The 27,938-nt window shown below is 37.3% G+C and overlaps 1 protein-coding gene across 1 annotated transcript in view; it reads right to left on the bottom strand.

Annotated features, from left to right (window-relative positions):
• The window catches only part of LOC126367006 (protein qui-1), a 175,984-nt gene that overhangs the window by 70,457 nt on the left and 77,589 nt on the right, over positions 1-27,938 (bottom strand). Inside the window, exons 4-8 of the mRNA XM_050010355.1 lie at positions 14,403-14,525; positions 13,086-13,255; positions 9,608-9,762; positions 3,966-4,134; positions 685-844 (exon numbers count right to left, since the gene is read on the bottom strand). Of these exons, the coding sequence (XP_049866312.1) occupies positions 685-844; positions 3,966-4,134; positions 9,608-9,762; positions 13,086-13,255; positions 14,403-14,525 (777 nt within the window). The remainder of the gene's footprint in view (positions 1-684; positions 845-3,965; positions 4,135-9,607; positions 9,763-13,085; positions 13,256-14,402; positions 14,526-27,938) is intronic.

Below are 27,938 nucleotides of genomic sequence, written 5' to 3'. Positions count from 1 at the left end.
GGTACTTCTTGTTATGAGTTTGTATTGTGTTATTTCATTAAGTAAAGTTAATATCTATTAGGGCTGTATTTGAATTTTTTAATTTGTTCTTAGTGACACAGTTTAGAATGAGCAACTTGTTGCTCAAGATTCTATTGGAGGAGTTAATGACATCGTTTGCGGAGTCCATTGAATCGCAATTGAAGTTTGAACTGTTTGAAGATGTTTGAAACGCAAGTCTGATCAGCCGGGCGTAGTAAATCAAATGAAAAGAACACACAGCCCTACTAATAGGAATATTTGAATTTGATTACCCGACTGTGAATATCTGTGCTGAGTGAGTATTAACCCCGATTGCTTTGACTGAAATCGCAACTGAATATTGACTTTCGATTGGGTTATTCTACTAACTGCTAAAGGGTCCTTCAGCATCTCTGGATATTGTGGAATACTTTTAAAAGACCTTCTATAATCTTAATAAAAGAAAAGGATATTATAGCACTTACATAAGATGGTTGGCATTATTACATCTTTCAATACTGATTTTGTTTAGATATCTGACTACTGCCAAGTTCGGAGGCTTTTCGTGGGCTCGAAAATTCTGGGTTGGTTTTGGAGTAGTAAATCGAGTACATTCCATACGCTCCTGGTTGTTTGTCGGCAGCCCTGACTATGGGACGAATATAAGCTGCCTATACATCTTACCTGTACAGTCTTTTTTCTTCCCTTCCCCTGGTCGGGTTCGGTACTAAGGCTGTCATCAACAAGCGAGCTGACCACCGTCTGAACCTGCTCCCTGAAGGGTGCCAACTTCTCCTCGTTATCTGAAGCGCCATCTGTCCTTGAAGACTCGGCTGATGATGGCCTGGTGGTAAAATAATAATATGTAAGTAATATAATCGGATTCGCTAAGGAGTTTTTTTTTATAAAAAAAACGTCCGAATTTTGTCGTAAATACGTATGTACATTAAGTCATGTAGCTAGTATCCATAAATATCAAAAAAGTACTAATAATACTAATTTGTATTAACTAAGCTTCTAAAAACAAAAAGAACCTTCCGTTACTGATGGGCACTACGAACACTTCCAGTTGATAAATGAGTTTTATAAAAGAAAAGCAGAACGGTAGATGAATGATGATTAATTAATGTCTCTTGAGGAACGAAAATATACGATTTTGAAATAATTTTCCTATTAATTTTGTGTGACCGGATTTAATAATTAGATAACGTATTGTGGGCTTAACATTATTTTTATTATGGCCTAAAATGGGACTATCACATGAATAACTTCGGTGTAATACTCGAACAATTTTCGCTCGCTGGAGATGTTAAGATACATACATACATAAACTCACGCCTATTTCCCACCGGGGTCAGCAGAGACTATGTAATTTAATTTGCTCCGATCCTGATACACTTCCTTCGAATAAAGTATCTTTTTTTTTCGTGCCCTTGATCATGCAAGGTTCTAATTACATACGTATTGCGTAGGTACATTAAGTCAGGCCTGTAATTCATAACGGAATGGGCAGTCAAAGTAGAGACACAAGAAATTAGAAGATTTGAAACCACTTTTGATACGAAGTCCTTAGATGGATATGATGAAGCTTACAATGATAGTGATACGAGTAAGCTCATCGCCCATAAAATGGTCCATCACAGAAGGTGCTAAATCCCTCAGAGCCTCTTATTTGTCCGGCCAAGTAGTTAATGCCATGAGCAGCAAATGACGTAAAAATATAAGTTTAATACCCATTGAATAAATAATAAAAATGATGTCTGTGTAAAAAGTCACTTTGCATTATAACAGTCACAGTTAATATAAAAGTAAAATATTTTTTATTGAACAGCATGAAAATGCTTTCAACTGTGTCGCTCGTTGGGTATTGTAAGGTATTGAAGCGAGCGAAAATAGTTATTTGATAATACATACTAAAATATTGATTCTATGCCAGACAGAACAGAATCGACCGGCTAATCTCGACTCTTCTTCTTATCGTGTGGGTTGTGAGGTGGAATAACAATGTCATCGACCCTGGTGTCAGGGTTATTATTGAGCCGCCAAAGGCCCTTGACATGGTTTTTGTAACGACTACATACTTACGTCAGTAAGTAGTAACCGGGACCAACGGCTTAACGTTCCTTCCGAAGTACGGATCATCTTACTTTCAAACAATCAGGTGATCAGCCTGTAATGTCCTAACCAAACTAGAATTACAAAGTGATTTTTGTGATATGTCCCCACTGGGATTCGAACCCGGGGCCTCCGGATCGTGAGCCCAACGCTCAACCACTGGACCACGGAGGCCGTTATCTTGACGTGAAAGAAAAAATATAAAACAAAACTGAAAACAAAACATTAACAAAACTTAACAAAATATAATATACGTAAACAAAATAATAATATATAAATAATATTACACTTTTGCTTCTTTCACTTTCATTAAAACCTTCTTTTTCGCTTGCCAGTTCGCCGAGAGTACTTAAGACTTTATTTGTTTTTAATTTTAATATTGAAACATTCTGAATTTGATCGCGATATGTTTGCCTAGGCGATCCTCTATCTAACACATTCCAGCACCAATAAAATGCTTACTTAGTTGACCTGCATGTTACCTATAATGTTTAAAATTTGTATTGGCACCTAAGTACAACCATAGATTTCTATTTTTATCGTGACAACCAACCTGATACGTAGAAACGTGTACCGGTAATCACATCCAGTAAATGTCGTCATGGTTCAAAACACAATATTCGACTGAAACATGATTGACGAAATTAAATTATTCAGGCTTCGCTGGTTAGGCCTCGTGCACAGAATGGGAACGCGGTGAACCGGTGCATAGGACATACCGGATAGTGAGACCCTAGATAACGCTCAAATTCCAGAGTCTAAACATTTCCATGAAACCGATATATAGTTTTTCTTCTATCGTGTGGATTGTGAAGTGGATTACCAACCCCAACAACCCTGGTGTCAGAGTTATTACTGAGCCACCACAGACCCCTGACATGACTCATGTAACGACTAGGTATTTATGTCAGTAAGTAATAACCGGGACCAACGGCTTAACGTGGATCATCTTACATTTCTTAACAAGTGATCAGCCTGTAATGTCCTAACCAAACTAGGGATCACAAAGTGATTTTTGTGATTTGTCCTCACCGGGATTTGAACCCGGGACTTCCGGATCGTGAGCCCAACGCTCAAACCACTGGACCACAGAGGCCGTTAAGACATTACCAAAACACATTAAATCACAAATAAATATGAACAATTTAAATGACACAATAAAGTCTACCTGCACTCAATTCTTACCGAGATTCCGGTGTAAATTTGTGAATGATTTTTCTTATTATATATATTATTTCTTTGTAAGTTATCTACCCTTTATAATTTAAGTTCATCAACTAATTGCTGACCGATGTTTAAAGAGCGTTGAGACACACCAATGCTCCTTAGCGTTTAAGGTATTATGTTCATGTTTTTTATCAATAAAATATAGTACGGAAGGTTCCGCTTGTCCTGAGGATGTAGCTTCAAAACGCCTTAGTACATTTCAAACGGCTAACATTAAATACGATAATTACCGTTGTTATACGCAACGTCACTCGCAACGATCATTGGACGCCTTACGCATTCAGTTCAATAATGCATTCAGGTTGTTGTTGGGGCTGCCGCGTTTCTGCAGTGCCTCGGGTATGTTTGCGGACGCGCAGGTAGATGGCTTTCACGCCATACTCCTCAAACGGTGCGCTGCGACGCACTGCAGAGTGCGTGCCAGCACCAACAGCATCCTGGCCGTAATAGCTGATAGGTGGGACAGCAGCTTTATAAAGCATTGGACCCATCAGCATTTAAGTGTGTGCCATTATGGTGTTTTATAGCTTTTAAGTATTTTCTTTCTTGTATTTTAGGTTAGTAGATATGTATGTAAAGTCCGAAATAAAGTATATTTTTTTTATTTATTTTTTTATACTCACTCAAGTCTCACAATATGGCTCTCAGGCAAGGCATCTTCAAGTCTACTCCGCAGGTCCTTCAGTCTGGCGTGGGCCAGTGACGTCAGCTTGGAGTCATCAGGTTCCAAGTCCGGGAGGTCACGAAACACCGCGATCAGCCCCTTTGGATGGTTCCCGTTTGATAGCAGTTCTGTAAGAAGACTTTTGGTTAGAATTATATTTTTTGTTTATTGAGCTGGACGTGACTCAGGGGAATACCAGTTGGATTGTAATAATGTTTCCTATCCACTGGTTGCCTGGAAGAAATTGCTGCTTAGCAATAAGGCCGCCAGATTGTACTGTATCTATCATCATCTGTGTTAATTTGTTTTGTATGTTGTGTGCAATAAAGTATATTTGATTGATTGATTGATTGGAAGAATCCCAGCACAGGCCTAAACCAATGACTATCGAACTTGTTTTAAAATTCATGTTTAGATCGTATAAATGACTATCACGTGTTCAGCGGTGTAAGAAAACATCGCGAAGAAACCCACATACCAGAGAAATGCGTTTCGGAGGTAGGTGACCTAACCTGTATTGTATTGGATTGGAAGTTTAGACAGGCAGTCGCTTCTGTAAAAAACGGACCTGTAAGGCGGACCCCGTGAAAAAGGAATAACGCTGCTAGGGAGATGATGTCTATTAGGCTGAGCGTAAAGAGTAAATATGGAATATATCTTCGATGGTTTTCACTATAGGCAAAGGCCTTGGTAACTTAACAGAGTATGGTTCATCATACGGGAACTTCAATAACCCAACTGCTAGATAAAGAATTTATATGGCTATGGCACCCCTTTTTATGACACATTTTATGAGGTTTTTTCGAGTAGCTACTCAGATCCTCTTCTATTATTGTATTTACAATCCGTCTTCAATATTGAGTAAATAAAAATAATATATACGAGTTATTGCAGTCAGGTTAGTTCCGAGCTTTGCAAGTCATTCATTAAAGATGTTAAGTTATTTTTAGTCAAAATCTATTTTATGATGTTTGAAGGACTTTATAAAATAAACAACTCTAGGTAAAAACCGTTGCTTACATTTTTAAATAATAATGTAGAGTTTATTAAGTAAGCATTAGGGTTGACCGCAAGGGTGAATGAACCGTGCGTAGACCGCGAGGCTTTTGTGAAAGGTATGCGTACGGAATTAGGGTATTTTACACATGATGGGCCCCTACGGCAATCCCTAAACTCCATTATGTTTTGGCCCCGAGCGATGGACTTACCAAGGATGTATTTACCTTTATCTTGAAAGTAAAATCTGTATTTAAAACCATTTACGGCATAAAAAGTTAATGTAAAATGTTATTTGAAGTATTTTTTGTTCATAACGCAACTTTCTTTAGTAAGTATATTTTCAAAACTTTTTGTAGATTTTGTTAGAATTATTTATAGAACGGAGTATTTTCCAAGGAAATAAAGAAAGAGTAAAGATTTATTCATGTGACATTTCGCGATATCGGAAAGTTTTTACGCTCGATTTTAAAACAAAGGGCGAATGACTGGAAAAGCTTTGAAACGAGATTTCAAGTCGTCCAGGTCGGTTTATAAAGCCGGTCACTCATCTGGAGCAATCCTATGTAATGTAACAATACATACTTGAGTATGTAATTCTTGAGAATTACGTCAGTAACTGTTGTGTGGGTCGTGAGGTGAATTATTACCAACCTCATCAACCCTGGTGTCAGGGTTATTATTGAACCGCCAAAGGCCCCTGATATGGCTCATGTAACGACTACTTACTTAAATCATTATTACTTACACTAGTAAGTAGTAACCGGGACCAACGGCTTAACGTCCCTTTTGAAGCCCGGATCATCTTACTTTTTGGACAATCAGGTGATCAGCCTGTAATGTCCTAAGCAAACTAGGGACCACAAAGTGATTATTGTAATATGTCTCCACCGGGATTCGAACCCGAGGCGTCCGAATCGTGAGTCCAACGCTCAACCACTGGACCACGGAGGCCGTTAGTAACTGAGTGAACTGAGTATTATTTAGGTAATGCTACAATTTGTACCATTACATCTGTGAATAAGAAAAACCAAATGTTACTTATAGAAGGCACCTTAGAATGATAATAAAGAGAAATTTAATTAATTACGTGATTTGCCCAAAGCACTGGTAAATGCTATAAAAACAAAATCCTCTAGAATGTAATTGTTAACACTTTTATACCAATCAAATCAAATTAAATATACTTTAAAAATGGACTGACAATCTTTGTTTTAAATCTTTTTACCAAACTTAGCAGTTTGACCGCTTCTGCTTCGTCTGTCATTGTAAAAACAACTGATTCGACTGCGATCACTCATTAAGTCATATCTTGGACTTTGATTATATTAATTATGACAGGCTCGTGAGTCAGTATTGCAACGTAATGTTTAAATCGGATCGTGGTTTGTTAAGGTAAAGTCACGAGTACTAACTAATATGTATACACTTTGCAACCATGTCACATTAACTTTTCTGACAAATTAAACCACAAGCCTCATTAAATGTCAAATATGATAGTGCGACAGGGTTCTAAAGTGGGTACATGATATTGCTCATGACTGTACTCCCTCACCGCGAACATTCGCCTGCAATGTAATGTTACAGAACCGAGCATTACTTCGGTGAGATAGAACCGCTAATAAGCAGATATGCAGTATTGGAACGTAATGCTCAAAATCGAATCAAAATTATTTCATTACAGGGGAATGTTGGGGAAAGTTAACAGCTTCCGTAGTCTAGTGGTCACGATCTGGAGGTCCGGGTTCGATTCCCGATGGGGACATTGTCGAAATCGCTTTGTGAGACTGTCCTTTGTTTGTTAAGGACATTGCAGGCTTTAATCACCTGAGTGTCCAAAAATGTAAGATGATTCCGTGCTTCGGAAGGCACGCTAAGCCGTTGGTCCCGGGCTACTAGCCCAAACACCTCCACCAACCCGCAGTGGAGCAGCGTGGTGGAGTATGCTCCATACCCCCTCCGGTTGATTGAGGGGAGGCCTGTGCCCAGCAGTGGGACGTGTATAGGATGTTTATGAGGGGAATGCTCCCGGTGAAGGAGTACCTTTACATTACCTCTATAGGCGAATGCTCCCGGCATAGATCAACAATAAAACTACGTATAGAAGAGACAATGTCCGTACTGATACGAGCTACCTGACCCAGTCTCGATATTCGTAACCACTTGCAACCAAAGCGTACGTTACACAAGTAAAGGGCTATACATACACTGTTGCGCTTTTTTTTTGACGTGACTTATTGTAGGTTTGCCGCAAATGGCATTAACTACTTGTCTGGGTAAATGGGTAGCGCTGAGGACTCTCACCTGGCACAAAATTTAAAATAACAGGCCTGAAGGTTGGGCTCGAACCTCGGCTCAGGGCGTCGTCTGAGAGGAAAAGATTTGAAAAAAATTAATCGACCCTAGTGGATTGGTAGCGATAAGTGCTGAACGAGGGAAATCGTCGACCACACCAGCGGGGTCGGTATCGGGGTCGCTGTTGCGTGTGTGCGAAAGTTAATTTGTGTATTGTCTGTTTACGAGCGAGATTATGGACTCACCGCGGTGTGCTCTCGATAAGCAACCGGCTTTAAGTTGAATTTCTACTGTGAACAGTTTTCAATAGCCGGAACGCGCTCTGCCCCTTTTATACCGTTCATAATACTTATTATGAAAGTTCTTTCCAATCTCCCCATCGATATTTACCGCAAATTGAAAAATAACAAGTTTTATAAGCTTTATTGAAGAATGAGATGAGATTTATTGATAGGAAAGCAATTGCCTTTTATTTTTAGATAGACTTTACGTCGGAAGATTATAAGAGCGTTTGTTCTTGAAGGGCGTAAAATTATACCACTTGAAAATTATACCACTTACCTTACACTTTTTGTAAATTGGATCGATAAGTGTGTGAAAAGTAAAAGTATCAGTTGTAGAACCAATTAATTAAAGCTAATAATGTTATAAAACAAGTGTTAAAAATAATGTCATACGATTGCCCTGATTCCTGCAGACACATCCTAATTTTATTTTAAGTTATACCTGTCATTTTCTTATCCGCCGAAAAGAAAAGGGACGGAGGATTGACAACTGTTAATTTAAAAAATGAGTGAATAACGCCGGCAAATAAAATAGGCATCGTAATAATTATGCAACCCGTTTGACGTGTGCTGTCACTAAAATTGACGTGTGTACCATACATTTTATGTCTGTCGATTAGGTAATCGACAGGTGTCCCTTTCTTTTTCAGTAGATTAGAAAATTACAGGTATAATTTATAATAAAATTAGATGGTGTGTACAGGAATCAGCACCATTGTCCATAAAACATTAAAACAGGTTAACTTCAGCTTCTAAAATACAGACTTTATACTTTTTAGCCGCTCGGTTACAGACGTAAAGCTTCTTATTAAACGAAAGTAAACATGTTTCAACGAGAACATTGTAACAATCCTCAATATAGCTTAATCCTAATCATTATTCAAGTGAAGTTCTGAGCAATAGTTATCCGAAGTTGTCTCACTCCCCTAACTTGCAAGATCGTATTTCCTTCGACAAGAATAGTTTTCTGACAGATTGTTAAAAGTTATCTCTGTTTCATAATAGATTCCTACGTCTGTCGTCGTATGTTGTCTGATCCCATTGTAATAGGCTAGTTTCGAACAAGTCAAATCAGTTACTTTTTACTAAACGTCAAAACATGAAATTACTATGGAATTTGAATGAAAAAGCAACCTGTGACGTCATACAAAAATGTGACAAAATGTCGGACTTATTATTACGTTTTCCTTGTTTAAAATTCATAAATAAGTAAAATAGAAAAAGGAAAACGTTACTTGTCACCTGTAGATCTGTCTTTATTTAGTAATCAGAATTTTATAATTTATCTTTGACCTAGGAAACTACCCAACTGTCACAGTGTGTCAGTGGGATCTTGTAGGCTAGATTAGATTAGATTAGACTACATAATAATGTAATATTATTACAAGTTATTTAATAACTAGAACACTAATACCAGACAATTTAACTTATAATATTAGGGCACAGCTGAAAATCAGCGTTGTGGCACTCCCTCAATGGCGTAGTGGCACAAGGTTTCCGTTTATTATTTTGTTCACTATTCTATACTGTGGATATAACATAACATAAACAGCCTATACACGTCCCACTGCTGGGTACAGACCTCCCCTCAATCAACCAGAGGGGGTACTGTGTACATACCTAATTATTTCTAAAATAAATGATTTTCCTTTTTCTTCTTCTTCTTTCTTTCTACTAAGCGGTTTTACATAAAGTGATGATGAATGTAAAGCTTCACATGAGCTTTACATTTGTTTTCTGACAAACTCATTCATAAGCTAAATATTGAAAACATACATTTAAACATTTAAAGACTTATTTATCAAGACGTATTCAGGTATATGAGAACTAGCGAATTCGCCTGAGAACAATTTTTTCACCCTATAGCCTTTTTTTAGTAAAAAATATGATAGTCACGCTTTTTTTTTGTTTTGACAAGTATCAGTTCGGTAGATCCCTTTTTTTCCAGTGTAAACAGTCCAATGGTAATACTTAGGTTAGATACTCTTTCAACATAATAATTATTATCAACATCAATACAACTTACCTAAAGCCAATTCGCACTGTACTTCAACGGGGCTCCGCAGTAAGTTAGCAATATCTGCGTTCCCGGGTAATGCTGCAAGTGCTAGTGTGTTGAAGGCCTTCTGCACTTCAGACAGCTTCTTGCGTTGCTCTTCACGCTCCACGAGGTCATTGAACCTGGTTGAAAATTGAAATCGGTATAGATATTTTTTTAAATGGGACTTAAACATAGCGGCAAGGAGTGGGTGTATACATAATACTATACACGTCTGCTTACCCCTTAAAGAATACAGGCGTGATGCTGTCATATTGGTATAATAAGGGGTGTTAGGTATACAGTATTGAATATTCCGCTTAGAATTCAGCTCATGATTCTGATTTAAATCAAGGTGAATTTTCCGTCGCAAAATCGATGATTTTTACTGACTGGGGACGTAGTTGATACTTAAATACATACATACATACATAATCTCACGTCTATTTCCCACCGGGGTAAGAGATTTCGATCCTGACACACTTTTCTCGCTTGCTTTGTATTTAAATACGAATAAAATGCGAGACAAATAAAGTCACATACATCAAAAAAGATGTCACTGTAGTTTTAGATAGTTATTTGATTAATTTAAATACACAGGTTAACACTTTCACGGACAGGACGTCTACTGCAGGCATTCTAAGTGTTATACTATTGTTATGAATGAAAGGTCAATAACCCAAGGTCAGTGTTCGTGAAAATGATTTTTTTTTCCTAAGTTTGTATATGATCATAAAATTTTCAGTATCTCAAAAAAATAATTGAAAAATAAACATTTTATTAAAGCTATTTTCGTTTAAATTGCGTTTAATTGTAAATCGCTAAACAACAAAGTCCCCGACCTTTGCCTCGTTAATTACTTACGAAATACGTTCTAAAGACTTCCCTACGTACTAATTACAGACACAGACGTTAACAAATTACTTCTTTCAGCGAATGAGAATTTGATTTAAAATAAGAAATTGAATCTCCTTACGTAAGGCTTCCATCCCTTTGGCTTATTACTAAATCTCTTTAGGTCTAGAACTATCTTCAAACTCTTTTAAGCTTTACAACGAATTGCACTTTGAAGAAAAAGAAACCGTGGAGGATTATTTCTTTGTAAATTAACCTTAAATGAAAGCAGCTAAGTAAGAATGCTCTCTAACATTTAGATTGTCTTCTTGGATAAGATATTCTTTTAAAAATAAACGTAGTTAAGGCAAACAATTTCAACATCAAATATTTGTTCTATAATGTAACATGGAGGTTGGATTTAATGTTCAACAACTAAGTATACTTCGAAATGCAGCATCCTAAATAGCATGGCTAGGTAATACGAGCGTTGGCGCCTGAACGAAATAAACATTTCTTTGCCCAAAACTCTATTGTCCAACCATTGAAAAAAAAAAACACAAAATGGCGGACGTTTTAAAGAAAACACCACAACGAAAACAGTTGACGATAGAGAGTGAAAAGATAAACCACTTACAGATATTTAATCATATTATTTGTGTTAAATAAATATCGAAACTAATAATATGTATTTATGGTTTTAATTTTATACAATAATGAACAAGGACACACGGCGCTACGTGAGGTCGTACCACAAAATCCTGAAAATAATAAAAAAAACAACAGAAAGGGAACCTTTTCTGGCCAGTATCCTTTCACCGACGTCCTCGGTCCCGCAATAAAAGATAACATGTAGGCCCTTTGAAAGGTGCCCAATATTTATATGGAGAGAACCGAGACACCGTCCTATTTCCTAAATTTTTTATTTAACGATCCTACTAAGTAAATTGCTTCAACTCAAATACGCGTCTCGACGAATGAGGATAACCAAAACCCTCAATATTATCAGACAGAAAAACAGGTGAGCCACCAACAAGAAAAGATTTCTTTTTTCAAAGGGAATATAAGTACTTATATTTTCCGTGGATCCGCGCAGATTTGGAACAAACAAGCAATTTCCTTGTAATAAAAAAAAGCCGGAAAACATTTAAATTAGGAGGATATATCACTTAATCATAACTGTCTTTGTATAATTTTTCAATTAGAGACTCTTTGTTTTCTCGAAGAAAAGATTCAATCATAAGGCTCGGCGTAAAAAGGAGCGAAACGGAAATGCTATTAAGTATGTGGGAAAAGCAATTAACAGGTTTTGTTTTACATCTCTATTCTTCTTGATTTTGCCGCGCATAACTTGAATAACTTCAGTCAACAGCATTTTAGTGAACAGCATTATTGTTTGGATTTTATTCAGCGTAATATTATTTTACATTCTACTGTACAACGAACAAATTTATTTCAAAATATTTTATATTTATGTAATATAACATATAACAATATAACGTAACAGCCTCCGTGGTCTAGTGGTTAGAGCGTTAGGCTCACGATCTGGAGGTCCGGGTTCGATTCCCGATGGGGACATTGTCGAAATCACTTTGTGAGACTGTCCTTTGTTTGGTAAGGACTTTTCAGGCTTGAATCACCTGATTGTCCGAAAAAGTAAGATGATTCCGTGCTTCGGAGGGCACGTTAAGCCGTTGGGTTTGGTAAGCTATTAGCCGTAAAAACACCTCCACCAACCCGCAGTGGAGCAGCGTGGTGGAGTATGCTCCATACCCCCTCCGGTTGATTGAGGGGAGGCCTGTGCCCAGCAGTGGGACGTATATAGGCAGTTTATGTTTATGTAACATAACATAGCATCACGCTTATGTGCCAGAGGGGTAAGAGTTGTATAATATTACACACCCACTCCTCGCCAGCTAAGGTTTGAGTGCAATGCAATAGGTGAGCTTATGTAAACGCTACAAAATAACTCAACCATTTAATCTAATAATGTAGTCCATGATATTAAAAACTCCCCTAGTGACACGGTATTTCAAAAAAAAGTTAAACGTCCAGTTGATTGAGATGGTCTGTTATACAATTGATGAATAAAATATTTAAAAATATATATATTTTTCTAATTATTGAAATATAATTTCAAAAATAAATAATAAATAATAAATTTAATTATTGAATTATATTACCCACTATCAGTTATTTTATATCTAAAAATGTACCTACATTAAAGTACTAATATAAAATAGACAATTTATTTAACATAAGAACATAAAACATGAATAGCCAATATACGTCCCACTGCTGGGCACAGGCCTCCCCTTAATCAACCGGAGAGGTTAACATAAGAAATTAATTAATTATATAAAAGTTATATACCTACTGTATACTTAGATATACGTATGTATAAAAATATGACGTGTAATGTGATTTTTACGAAATAAAAACTTAATACTGAATATATTAAATCTATAATACTGGCATCTATTACTATTACTACATTGAAATGAACATAAGGTAGAAATGTATTTTGTTAACAACATAAGTAAGTAGAAAGATGGACAATAAAGTGATCCTATAATTAAAATATCTCTTTTGACGTATGGAACTCTAAAAATAAAAGTAATATGCCACTTACCATTTATCATCGCCCTCAAGGTGGTAAGTCCCGTCCCCGTTGAGTTTGTAGCAAGCTCGAACGAGAGCGGATTGTGCCGAATCTGACTTGACCATCTCTTCGAACATGCTCGCCGGTATGCTGAATGGTAACACGGGCTGGTAGCTCGATGCGTCGCTACCAATGAAGCACTGAACAAATAAAACTTAACTCATTCATTCATTCACAGGCATCATTTACAGTTGGGTAGTTTCAAATAAAGACAGATCTAAAGATGACAAAAAACGTTTCCTTTTTTCTATTTAACTTATTTATGAATTTTAATAAAGAAAAATGTAATAATAATTGCGACATTTTGTCACGTTTTTCTATGACGTCACAAGTTGATTTTTCATACACATTCCATAGTAATTTCTTGTTTTGACGTTTAGTAAAAATTAACTGATTTGACTAGTTGGGAACTAACCTATTATCTTACGCTACTGAAGACGATTTGAAGCAGTGGGAAACAATTTTGGAAATTCGTAATGTAATAATAATAATGAATTGTTAACCGAAAGTTATTTCTTACTCTATGCCGAAAGAAAAGAAAAGCGTCTCTGCGATCGAAAACGTGTAAATATTGAAATCAAAAATCTGAACCTCTTCTTTTAATTTTATCCGCATTTTGTTCTTTGTGTTTTCTTTCTAAAAAAATTCTGATATTTTGTCCGTGGTGTTTTATGAAATAAAAGTGAGTAAAACGAAACGTAAGATTAATAATAATAATAAGAGATAATACTTATTATGGACGGATAATGAAAGAGGATTTGGTTGTTTTATGGTATGAATTTAGAATGGTTAATGAATGGGACGGAAGGAAGCTTTTTGTTTTAAAAATAAAAAGGGTTGTCTATGATTATTGCGGTCGGAGTGTAAAGGTGTATTTGTTTTTTTGTAAAAAAGTAAAAAAAATAAAAGGAGTGACGATAAATAAAATATCCCTTTTTAATTTTATATCCACGCCTGTATCTTAAATCCAAAACGATGCGAACTTCGTTAGAATTAAATTTCAAATATTTAGATTGTAAAAGTATAGTTTTAAGTAAGTACACCAAGGTCCAGGATCGAATTAAATTACGAAACTTTTTCAATTTCCTTTTACGTGTCGAAATTCAAAATGGCCGATACTTTTGCATTTGATCGCTGTTCGACGGGCGAGGAAATTGAGCGTAGTGCGCCTTTTAACTTTATAAAAAATATTTTTGATAGCGAAGTATTTTTCATTCAATCAAAGAGGAGTCGCTTCTGTTAAATGCCAGACCTGTCAATATTCTAGGTGTTTTTTTTTATACTTACGAGAAAATAACCCGCTTTGGATGTTCTACTGCAGCCTCGGATCTCGTCAAGATAGTGTCGGAGTTGTGCTGGATTTGTTTCATCTCCTCCATCGGTGCCATAGTGCATGTCCACAAACTCGATCTGCACATAATAAAATACCTCTTTTAAAGCCAAAGTCAAAGTATTTATTGCACACTATATGGTAGAGAGTTGTTATAAAAAATATTATAGTGTCACATATGGACCCAGCAAAAACGAGAATATTATACATAAAAAACTGAATTAAGCCAAAAAAAGAAATAATAAAAATAATCAGTCGTTAACATAAAACAAAATTAATCAAAAATAGATTGAAAATTTTTAAAACTTTATAACAAAATTCACAACACTTGTTAGTGTTGACTATAATATTATTTATTATATTCGGCTTCGTACTCGAGATTAGGGAGAGATAAACACTTGTAGTACCGCGGTAGCGATCGTCATTCTCACACTATTTTGAGGGTATTTTCATTGTTTACAACCTACACATATATTTTTTTTTTTTTTTGTGAGGTAGTTTGTAAAGCTAACGGGTCCACTATCTTGCGCTCGTCATTCGTGTGTAAGTGTTCTGTCATTCCGCACGCGTTCGTAACGACTTTTCAAGGTCAAAAGTTTACTTGTTTTATAGTTGATTTTACTTCGTAAAAATGCCTAAGAGAAAGTTTACGGACAGTGATTTCGATAAATTACGCAAAAAGTTGCGGAAAATAGAAGAAACAGTACTTCGTACTAAACATTCAAGACGCCGACGTATTTTATCCAGCTCATCGTCTTCGTCGGATGACCCCCTCGCTGTACAGTCGGAAAGAAATGGTTAGTAAATACATTATTATCTATGTTTAATATAAGGAGGTATTGTGAACAGTTTTAGGGACTGTTTCGTACCGTCTATATGGAGTTGCGGATAGCTTTTGGGGCTATCTCTTCACCATTATACCTACTTGACGTAAGTCTAGTAGTCAATACTCTGTGTTGCGGGTAGTTCGAGGGGCTACCTCTTCACATTAACACTTGTTGTTGCGGGTAGCTTATGGGCTACTTCTTCATAAAGTGATTCACAAAATACGTGGTTAGAATGCCGCCCTACAAGTCGAAAAATATATTGTTGCAGACTGCAAACATACACTCTCGGTTTCACCGACGCCGTCGAGTCTGGATCAAGTCATAACTTGTAGTCCTACGCCGAATTTAACAGCATCAATCTCGCGCAACCACGCAGATGCGTACACCGCCGCCGCGCCGGGCACACCGCCGCCACCCGAGGACGTCGCAGCAACCTCCGCGGCCCCCGCCGGTACTAGGGAGGTAGACCTTGCCGAGCTAACTACGTTATCGCAAGACCCAAGTGAATTAGATGCAGATATTTTAGAAATTCTCGGAGTTGATCCTACCAAATCTGTTAATTATGGCAAAGATATCCAGAAAGACGTTGCTGTTCGTTTTGAACACACGGCGACGAATGGTTTACCTAAAGAAGACAGAAAAGAACTCATGAACAAATATTTAGTGCCTACTAATTGTAAATTGATTGGAGCACCGACTTTGAACCCCGAAATCAAAGCTGCACTATCGGATGCGGTTATTAAGCGTGACGCAGTTATCGAGACAAAACAAAAATTAACGGCTACCGCCATTGCTAGTCTCGGCGAAGCGATTACGCTCCTTTTGTCTTCGAAAGAGAAGAATCCGGACCTATTGCGATTATTAATCGACTCTGGGCGTACAATGTGTGATTGTCTACACAACGATACAATCACTAGGCGTAATTTTATTATCTTTTCAGTAAAGAAAGAAATTAAAGAATCGCTCCAGAATGCCAAAGTTGATAGCTTTCTTTTTGGACAAGATTTATATGACACACTAAAGTCCGCAAAAGCAATTTATAGATCAGGTGCAGAGTTAAAGGCAACATCTATGCCTAAACCATCTACCAGTAAACACAATGCGCCCAGCACGTCAAAAAACTGGAAGACTTTCAATCCGACGCGGCCTCCGACAGCAGCGACGACGTCACGAACGAGGGAGCCTACGACAAGGAGCGCGCAGGCGTCGGCGATGAGAGGACAGCGCGGGACCTTCTCCAGGCGGTCGAATCCTCCGCGGGCCGCGAACAGCCGCCGCTAGGTCTAGCAAAGCCGGTAAAATATGCTGGTAGATTAGCTGATTTTTATCATCAATGGCGTCTTATCACCTCGAACCCAGTCATTCTATCATATATACAGGGTTATAAAATACCCTTTTCCCGGCCTGTACATCAAGCGTGTCCTCCCTCCACTAGAGCCTGCTCGAGTGAGGAAAAAGTTCACTTTGCGGAGGCTATTAAAGACCTATTATCAATTGGCGCTATTTCCGTATGTCAGCCTTGTGATGGGCAGTTTATCTCGAGCACTTTCTTAGTGCCAAAGCCGAATGGTAAAATGAGATTTATTCTCAATTTAAAAAAGCTCAATAAATTCATTACAACTAGTCACTTCAAAATTGAAGATTTTCGAACAGCTTTAAAATTTATATTCAAAGATTATTATATGGCTAAACTTGATCTCAAAGATGCATATTTTTTGATAAAAATTGATCCTGATTTTAAGAAATATTTACGATTTGAATGGGATCAAAAACTTTATGAGTTTAATGTTTTACCTTTCGGCCTGAGCACTGCTCCGTACGTTTTCACAAAATTAATGAAGCCAGTAGCTAAATTACTTCGCTCTGCCGGTTTTATATCCACGGTGTACCTAGACGATTGGTTTTTAGTAGCCGATTCTTACAAAAATTGTCTTGAAAATGTTCAACAGACGAGGTCACTTTTAACTTCTCTCGGTCTTATAATCAATGAGGAAAAAAGTGTTTCTATACCCAGCAAAACTTGTTTATTTCTCGGTTACAACATCAATTCAGAAGAGCTCCACGTCAGTTTGCCATCCGACAAAATATGTCGTATAAAAGCTGAAATAGAAAAATATTTTTCCATACATACATACATACATAAACTCACGCCTATTTCCCACCGGGGTAAGCAGAGACTATAGAATTCCATTTGCTTCGATCCTGACACACTTCTCTTGCTTCCTCCACATTCATCAATCGCTTCATACACGCACGCCGGTTCAGAGTAGATATTTTTCCATAAAACGCGTTAAAATTAGAGAATTTGCCCGTTTTGTTGGCTTGCTTGTCTCAGCATGCCCAGCCATTGAATATGGCTGGTTATATACGAAACTTTTCGAGCGCATCAAATATTTAAAACTATTGCAAGACGACAACTATGATAGTTATATGGACATTTCTGATTCTATATTACCTGACCTTACATGGTGGCATCGGTCAATTTCAAGTTCAGTAAACAGGATCAAACAAGATAGTTACGACGTGGAGATCTTCTCGGATGCCTCAACTACGGGATGGGGAGCCGCCTGCGGTGACGAGAGGGCTAGCGGTATGTGGAGCGAGCAGGAGCGTGCCATGCACATCAATTATTTGGAAATTCTTGCAGCCTTTTTCGGCTTAAAGATATTTGCACAGAACTTGACCAACTGTCAAATTCTATTACGAATAGACAACACGACCGCTATCTCTTACATCAACCGCATGGGCGGTATACAATACCCCCATTTAACGGAGGTAACTAAAAAACTTTGGCAGTGGTGTGAATGTCGAGACATATATATTTACGCATCATATATTCGATCTGTGGATAACACTGAAGCTGATACCGAGTCTCGGCGCATCCACCCCGATATTGAGTGGGAATTGTCGCCTAACACGTTCCAAAAAGTTATAAATTCATTCGGTGCCCCACAAATCGATTTGTTTGCTACGAGAGTAAACAAAAAGTGCGATGTCTATGTATCCTGGCACCGAGATCCGGATGCTCACGCAATTAATGCATTTACAATTGAGTGGACAAAATTATTTTTTTATGCGTTTCCCCCATTTGCAGTCGTACTTAAAGTATTAAGAAAAATCATATCGGATGAAGCTAAAGGTATTCTCGTAGTACCCATGTGGCCTTCCCAGCCATGGTACCCCATTTTTAGAAAGCTAGTGATCTCTGAGATTTTATATTTTCGACCTGAGGAAAACGCAATTTTATCTCCTCATTGCAGCAATCATCGCAACATGCACACCACAGTTACCCTGGCGGCCGCAGTCTTATCCGGTCGGCATGGATAAACAGAAATACACCACTCGCTGCGCTCGACATAATGCTTGCGTCTCTGTCTGACGCCTCCTTCAGACAATATGATGTTTACTTGAGGAAGTGGTATTATTATTGTAAAGAAAACAGTATTGATTTATACGCTGCACCTATATCCGAAATTGTAATTTTTTTGTCAAAATTATTTAATGAAGGAGCTCAGTACGGTACGCTGAATACTTGTCGCTCAGCAATATCATTGATTGTAGGATTTGTAGGTGATCATGTAGGCGAAGATCAAACTGTGACACGTTTCTTTAAAGGCATATTTCGTTTATGTCCTCCCATGCCGAAATACGATACAACATGGGACACATCGATCGTGTTGAACTATTTAGAGTCGCTTCCTTCTTGCGAAGACCTATCCTTGGAACAATTGTCAAAAAAGTTAGCCATCCTTCTCGCATTGGTCACCGCTCACAGGGTCCAAACCTTATCAAAAATCAATATAAATAACATTCTAGTTACAGATACTGGCGTAACTATAAAGATTACTGAACTAATAAAGACCTCAAGGATTGGCTTTCAGCAACCTTTGTTGATTCTTCCCTTTTTTGCAGAAAAACCCGAAATATGCCCGGGAAAAACGTTGCTTTGTTTTTTAAATAAAACAGCGCCACTGCGAAGTGCTGTGAATCGCTTGTTTATTAGCGTCAAGCGGCCACACAAGGACGTCTCTAGCCAGACGCTCAGCCGGTGGATCCGCGATATGCTGGCGGCCAGCGGCGTGGCGGCGGCTTTCAGCGCGCACAGCACGCGGTACGCCGCCGCGTCGCGCGCGCACCGGCTTGGTGTCAGCCTCGATACCATCCGCCGCACGGCTGGCTGGAGCGGTACTTCTAATACCTTTTTTCGATTTTATAACCGTCCTTTAAATACAAATCTGACGAATCAGGATGACTCGTTTGCTAAAGCAATCATTTGTAATGATTAATTTTATAACATTCGTGTTACTTAAATAAAACAGTCTTGATTCAAACTGTACAAGTTTCTTTTACACTCCTTTTTTTTCTAATATTTCACGATAGTTCTCTAAAGATCTACAAGTGTTTATCTCTCCCTAATCTCGAGTACGAAGCCGAATATAATTAATGATTAAACGAACTTACCTTAAGTGAAGTTCTATCATAATTATATGAAGGCTTCGTACGAAGAGATTAGGGCCCGCCCTTTTTTGTTTTATGGTCAGATAAAACGAACTAAGTACTTAAATCTCATCCCCACCCTGTCATCGCGAAATATTACAGGACTCTAAACTAAATGACGAGCGCAAGATAGTGGACCCGTTAGCTTTACAAACTACCTCACAAAAAAAAAAAAAAATATATGTGTAGGTTGTAAACAATGAAAATACCCTCAAAATAGTGTGAGAATGACGATCGCTACCGCGGTACTACAAGTGTTTATCTCTCCCTAATCTCTTCGTACGAAGCCTTCATATAATTATGATAGAACTTCACTTAAGGTAAGTTCGTTTAATCATTAATTATATGTGAAAAACTCTTGCAGTGTCTAAAACCTTTTCTCAATTAAGAACTTCCTTAAGTTAGCGTAGAGCAGCATACTCCACGTATGCTCTCCGAATGATTGAGGGGAGGCATGTGCCCAGCTGTGGGACGTTTATAGGCTGTATATGATTTATGATTATGAAGTAATTATGAGACCAACACTGCTTACGACAATAAGATACCAATTAGTATTTTAACGGTATTCGCAAGTTCGATACGCTCCTACGCTTCGTCCGCACAGATCATTCTTCATTTTAGGCACAACTGTTTATTTATTCACTCAATATATGTAGATATAGAAGAAAATGTTATCTAAAACGGTTATAAAATATGTAATCGTTCCAGACAACATTTTCTTTTTCATTATCTACCACCCAAGCAATCCTACAAAAAAGCAAAGTTCAAACACGTTCCATTTCCTGTTTCGTGCGTTCGTTGTGTTCTATTTTCAAATGATAGGTATTCTACCGGTCCGCGGAGGTCCTGCTCTATGGTATTCTATTGTTGACTGTTCAATAAAATTACACTTTTTTTGCTACATTGCTATAAAATTTTGAACGGTATAATATTCTGCCTCGTGTAATGCCACTGACTATAGTAAAATAATATACTTACGTTAATGATTAATGCTATAGGTACAGGGATATAATAATATGATTATTATAGAATTTGGAATAACATAAAAATAAATATATAAATATAATATAACGTGAGTAACTAAGAGCAACATGTTAGGTAAATAATTATTTAAGTATGTGAAACATTTTGTCGCGTACAGATGTGAATAATATCTATTTCGTAGAATATTTAATAATCGTTTGCAGCAGATACTTTCCCGTTTCCCGGTAAAATTTAATATAATGTAAAAGTCAAAAAGTGGACTTTATCACAGTAAAACGCACGGACCCAGAAATGGACTTTACACTAAATGGAAATGTTTAAAAGAGCGCAACAAATTCACTTTTATTAGAAACATTTAATTATTTTGTTGGCAACTTTCAGTTATGTCATCACTTCGTTTTTAGGCTCATAAAAGTTAAGAATTTTATTTTAATATTTCTATGAAACGCTACCGTTTCGTTCAAGAGAGTGATGTCGTAGGTTCAAAACCAACACGGGTCTAAACCAACGCCTTTTTAATACCTGTCTTTAATCAAAACTCAACGAGGGCCCGCAAAGAGATTTTTGTGTAATTTTCCCACCGAGATTCGAACGCGGGATCTCCGGATCGAAGCCCAATGCACGTCTGGACTACGGTGGCCGTCTCCAACTCTTAAAAGTATGACAATATTTACTGCATTTATCAACTAAAAGAAATCGAGAGAAGATATACATACATACATACATAAACTCACGCCTATTTCCCACCGGGGTAAGCAGAGACTATAGAATTCCATTTGAGAAGATATGCTATTCACTATTATTGTATTTTAATTTGTTTTATATACGGTTTATTCTACTTTCTTTTTTAAGACTGGCTGGTGCCATAATTCCTAGAACATTGATAAATACCATGTCAGTAACAAAAAAAAAGTATCAAAAGATTTACTTTCAACAACCGATATTAAGTGAAATAAAAGCTATGTCTCTTCATTCCACGTTATTTAACATCCACTATCATGTCTCTCCCACAATAAACGGAAATGTATTTGCATTGCGGTAAAAACATACAACCCTATCGCTGCAGTGCAATGTGTGATACCTACCACTCTAATTTAACAGATATTATGATATTTATTTATTTAGCCGTTGGTCCCGGCTATTAGCGGTAAAAACACCTCCACCAACCCGCATTAGAGCAGCGTGGTGGAATATGCTCCATACCCCCTCCGGTTGATTGAGGGGAGGCCTGTGCCCAGTAGTGGGACGTATATAGGCTGTTTATGTATGTATGTATGATATTTATTCAACAATAATATATGTAGGAGAGCCCCGCATTGAGGATAAAAACTGCCTATTTCTCCCATCAGGTGTCGCTACTGTTGAATGTTCCTAAATTTTGACAGTACCCCATACTATTTGAGTAAACACACATTATTATGTTGGTTATGCTTTTACACTATAACCTTTAGCACAGCAATTAACAGCAAAATCATAGTGTTATATTTATTCCCTAAAGATTGAAAAGAAGGAAACTTTACAAACTTATTTTCAATCAAAACTGCCGTTTTCCAACTGATGGCTTTTCATTTTCGTAACTTTTTTCTAACTTCAGACGGATACATTCCACCTTGCTCCACATTTTGAAGCAATTTATTACAAATTTTAGCTAGACAGTATGGACTCAACAATGCTTCCTCCTATATTTTAAGCTGCTAGTGTTTATTGTCGACGGGTTTCGCTAACACAGTCATTAGAATTACACTCTATTGGTGACATTGGTGTTCTAAGATAATTTCCTTTTGCAACACCTCTACTTTTTATTCGATTAAGTGCCGTCTTTCACTTACAATAAGTGCAAGAAAGAGATGCAGCTAGTTTTAGTCCTGTCAAATTAAGTTGGTGGTTTCCAGAATCGGCACCAATGTCGGTTTTAAATCGTTTGCAACTTGGCTAAGGGTCCATGAACTTGCTGTCATTGTGACAACATACAATGACATTCTATTTTCAGTAAACCTTCTAGACGTTTTTAATTTCCTCTCTGAAGGAAAAGACGTGTCTTCCTTTTCCTATCGCCCTATCTTTAAGCTTACTGTATGTATATATATGTCACCGTAAAATTGTAAATAACGTTAGATTATAATCTATCTCGCGAGATTGTGAACTGTTACATATTGCTTACAATTTAACGCATTATTATTCGTCAGATTATAATCTATCGAAGTAAATATATAACACTCATACTGTACCTTAAGAAAAGGATTAGTTAGTAGCTTATATTGTAACTGGCTGGATTCCATTGCACCATAAAAGTCTGATGTCAAACTTTCGAGATCGTGTTTTATTTTGAAAACTCTCTTCAATAGCAACTAGGTACCTATTTAGGAAGTTTCCCCAGCAGCGGGTTCGAAGGTAAAACTCACGTGAAATTGCTGTTCGTATTCTGAATTCATCTTTATTACACACGACGGTATTCGCAGGTAAAAAATATAAGTATGTGTGAATTAACCTGCCTGCATGGTTCAGTGGTTGAGCGTTAGGCTCACGATCCGGAGGTCCCAGGTTCGAATCCCGGTGGGGAAATATCACAAAAAAATAAAATAAATAGCAATTAAAAAGTGTTGCCCTTTAGTACTCCTACTAGAGCAAACATCGTACGTAGATCGCATTAAATTGCATAACGCTGATGTTATTGGAATGTTGCTGTTACCAATAGTGAAGTGTGTTGATTGTTTACCAATAGTGTAAAGCCGAGTTTGGAGCATCAAAGTTCCACGTTGTGTACTTTAATGCGATCAAACGAGATGTTTGTTTATACATTTCAATTCAAGACTTCAAGTACATTTGAAATTCAACAGCAACACAGCTCTTCCAGACAATTCATATGGAGACAGGACAAATTGTTCAACAACTGGTAAATCCTTGGCTAAACCACAGACCGACCCATTACTTTTCTTATCAGGTAGAAACCAAATGGAACCGATAGTATTCTCTCTCTTGGGTCGGTCCCTCATACCTGATGATCGTGGTCAGCATCAAGGTTGCACCTGGAGCGGATGATCTGCCTCCACCGGTTGCTGTCCAGCGCTTCCCTTACTACTGTGTAGAACTTGGATGACGACGAGTCTTTCACTTGATCAGTCCATCTACTAGATGCACCGATACTAACAACCTTATGGAAATCGTAAATATGTATTTATTTACGCTTTTAATGAGGCGCTCGTGTCTACATTGACTGCTATACGATACTATTTTTTTTTAAAGCCAATATATTAGTAAACATTCTAGCTATAACCAACCTACTAGGAGTTCTAATGTGACATAATTCAGTTATTGATAGCATCCAGCAAGCTAACTCGCTCTATACCGAGCTAAATAACTTTGTTATGACCGACCGTAACAGCTATTAATAAACTGGTCTTAGTATTACGAGAATACTAATACGTATAAGTTATAACTTGAGCTTCCACGAAAGTCAAAAACAACACAGCATCAGGTCTGTATCCCCGAAAGGGTAGTCATAGGTGTATAATGAAGTATACGTATAAAGTAGGTAAAAAAGTCCCATGCAATAGGGTGCGAGCCTATTTTTATAACCCAGGCACAAATCCTGCAAACATGAAAGCCTTAACAAAGAAATGTTAATACTACATTGGGCTGTGGAACATATTATGATGATAAAGTATGAATATAATATGACTAGGGCACCATGATAGCACGACCGTGGTTATAAACTGCAAACAAAATGCAAAATACAGTTGTTGTAGTCATCATTTGTGTAAATTTGTTTTGTATGTTGTGTGCAATAAAGTATATTTGTATTTGTATAAACGCTAGAGTGAACTACTTAAATTGTGTGGGTATTTCCGTATCTGGCTGTTTGTTCGCGTACCAAGCTAACTACGAGATGACGGGTGTCATCGTCCAACATCGGCATGATAGGTAAGTACTTACAGTGACGTTTTAGCTTCAATGTAGCATGCACCCCCCTTTGCTTGATTGAGGAGAGACATGTGCCTGGCAGTGGTTTGAATACGACTTTTGTTATGATATGCATCTCAAACTATGTAAGAAATGAACTTGTTATATTAAATCCTCACCCGCTCTTACAGCGAAAACCAACATTATGATTGAAGAGCACTACACACATTCCATCCTATTATGCTTGTTCCACAAATTCAATTTGAATTCGCAAAACTGGCGTTCGGAGTAATCCGCTTGAGGTTTTGTAAACTGAAAAGCGACCCCGTATTACGAATTTGAATTTCATATTGGAGCAATTCAGTTGATGCAGTCAGAACTTCGTATAGTTGGCTACGAACGTTATACCGATGCAAATAACCTTCCTTTTTGCTTCGCCGCAGCCGGGTAAATAAGAGACAAAGCCGAGGTTTGCGCCCTAACTCTTCTACGCCTATTGTCTTATTTATTTAGATAGGTATACCAACAGTACACATATTGTAAAGTTATAAAATGCAAGTCTTAAATTAGTTAAGTCTTAAATTTTCTTACCGAGTGAGGGCCCTTAGCGCTCCCCACTAGTCCGGCTAGCTACTTCCATTTACGGCAAATCTAATGATCATCATCATCTCCCTATCATTATCCCGTTTATCACAGGGTCCGCTTTACTAACCTGAAGATTTGACAGGTCCGGTTTTTACAAAAGCGACTGCCTGTCTGATCTTCCAACCCGCGAAGCGAAAACCATCCCAATAGAGCAAACCAAACGGCAAATCTAATGATACGTCACGTTAAAAATCGCTTATGATCAACCAGTTCTTGATGTAAAACGTGTCATTATCAATTATAATAAATTAAAAAACAATAAATTTCATTTCATTCCATTCCATTCCATTCCATTCCATTCCATTCCATTCCATTCCATTCCATTCCATTCCATTCCATTCCGGTCCCTTCCATTCCATTCCATTCCATTTCTTTTCATTTCATTTCATTTCATTTCACAGGAAAGGACCCAATAGAATCAAATCCCTTTTGTTTTACTTACTTACATGTTTTCCCGTAAAAACGTTTTAATTACGAACATGTTTCTGCAACTGACTGTACGAATACGTAAGTACGAACGAACGTCATATTGTGGATAGACGTGACGTCCAACCGTTTGTTTTGCCCACGTCAATGGCTCTGCTATTGTATTTTGGAAATCATTGTAAGTACCTACCTATCATGCCGATGTTGGACGATGACACCCGTCACCTCGTAGTTAGCTTGGAGATAATGGATACGCAAACAAACAGCCAGATATATAAATACTCACACAACTTAAGCAGTTCACTGTAGCGTTTATACAACTGTATTTTGCATTTTGTTTGCAGTTTATAACCACGGTCGTGCTATCATGATGCCCTAGGCATATTATATTCATTTAAGTTTATATTTATGTGTCTAACTTACCGCTTCGGGCATGCCTGATGGTTACTTAAAGTTATAATTATTAGAAAAATAAATATTTCAATGTAGAATGAATCATTTAACAATGGCAACGATGATGGGTCTAATTTACTACGGTGTCTACTTCCAGCCATTTAATTTAATGCCGCATATGGCATTAAAGGAAATCAAATGGCTGGATGGCATTAAATACTGCTAAGGGCAGCCACTCGGTGTGAAAATTAAAGATAAGAAGCCAAAGGAAGCCCTGTTAGTCGCGAACCTCGGCGTCCTCTATTCCTTTGCTCGGCAGTATAAATCGTTCGTTATGTAAAAATTGACGATTCATTACTAAGTAGAGATATTTTTGAATTTGAACATAAGAGAATTCTCTCTTTTACATAACGAAGGTTTCATCCGCCTAAAACTACTCCAGCTTTTCACAACCTGTATAGCCGGGGAAAAGAAGCTGCAAGAAAAACCTCGGCACAAGGCCCTAGACGATCTCTTTAAAAAAAAATCAAAATACTGTTATACAATTTAGTAATTTGGTTGCCTAATATCCCAGACAAATATGCCTAATATCCTAAGTTCCCAGACAACTAATCCTATGCATTAATATCTCCTAGATAATCAGTAACCTTATAATATCCCTTTTACAAAGTTTCTGTTTAATTACTGTCTTAAAACTGTTGAAAGGCAAATTCTGAATGTAAATGGGAATGTTATTGTAAAAATTTATACCTTGCCCCTTAAAAGATTAAGTATTATAATTAAGTAACTTTATGCAGTCGACTATTTCAGTAACTTTATAAGTACTTACATCAAACTATCCAAAGTCGAATTTCAAATCACTTATACGTGTATATTATGTACAAAACAAAACGTTCAGATAAATTGCGAATTAACGCAATCATTACGGGAAGGTTTCCTATAGAACGCCGAATTCCACTATCAATTTTCATTAAATAGACACTTTGCAAAGTTGTGGGGAACTTGCACAAACTTTGTAGTGTACCGTCACTCACAGTTCGCAAGTCGGGTTCGCAACTGAGCTTCGCAACTCGTTTGGTGTGAGTTGAGACGCATTGCGGTTAAATGGAAGCTAGTGAGAAGTTTGCTGAAATGTGCCACTGTTTGTCAGTACAGTATGTAACAAAAGACTTGATGTTCAATAGTACTTTGTAGCGAACTACTTACTATCCTGTATAAGCGATATGATTAAGCGTTTCCTGCTTGATTGAACTATATGATAAAGCGTTTATCTTTAAAAGTGACAGATATCTAAGTCCTCGATCTAAGTTCTGTATTTCCGAATGCATATAACCCGGGTGCTTTCAAGGCCAGAGTGAACAGGCACCTTCTGGGCGGCTAAGATGGAGCCATTAGGCCTCTTCAATGCCTTCGGGCAAGTCTGGGGCCAAGAGCAAACCCAAAAATCCAAAAATAAAAATTCAATGTATTATAAAATAGATCCGATAAAGTTTAAAGTTTAAGCTGTGAATCTAATCTAATATTTCAGTTAATTTTTAGTTCGTTAGAAAAAAATCTTAGTGAATGTGAGTCTATTTAGTTAAAGTATGTCAGTAGTGTTATAAAAGAAATAAAAAATATAGAAACTGGACAAACATAGGTATACGTTTCTTATTAACATTTCGTAATTTCATAAAATGTCTGGTAAAAGGCCTGTTGGCGTAACTGGAAAATAAAACCCAGTATATGGTAAGTACATGTTCTTAAAATACCTAAAAGGATATGAAACTTACTGTCTGTACGTTTAAGCTTGTATTCACAGTGTTTACGTTACATCTCTAA

Source organism: Pectinophora gossypiella, chromosome 5 (assembly GCF_024362695.1).
Source record: "Pectinophora gossypiella chromosome 5, ilPecGoss1.1, whole genome shotgun sequence".
Classification (NCBI taxonomy): domain Eukaryota; kingdom Metazoa; phylum Arthropoda; class Insecta; order Lepidoptera; family Gelechiidae; genus Pectinophora; species Pectinophora gossypiella.
This window is presented reverse-complemented; position numbering and strand designations above follow the sequence as displayed.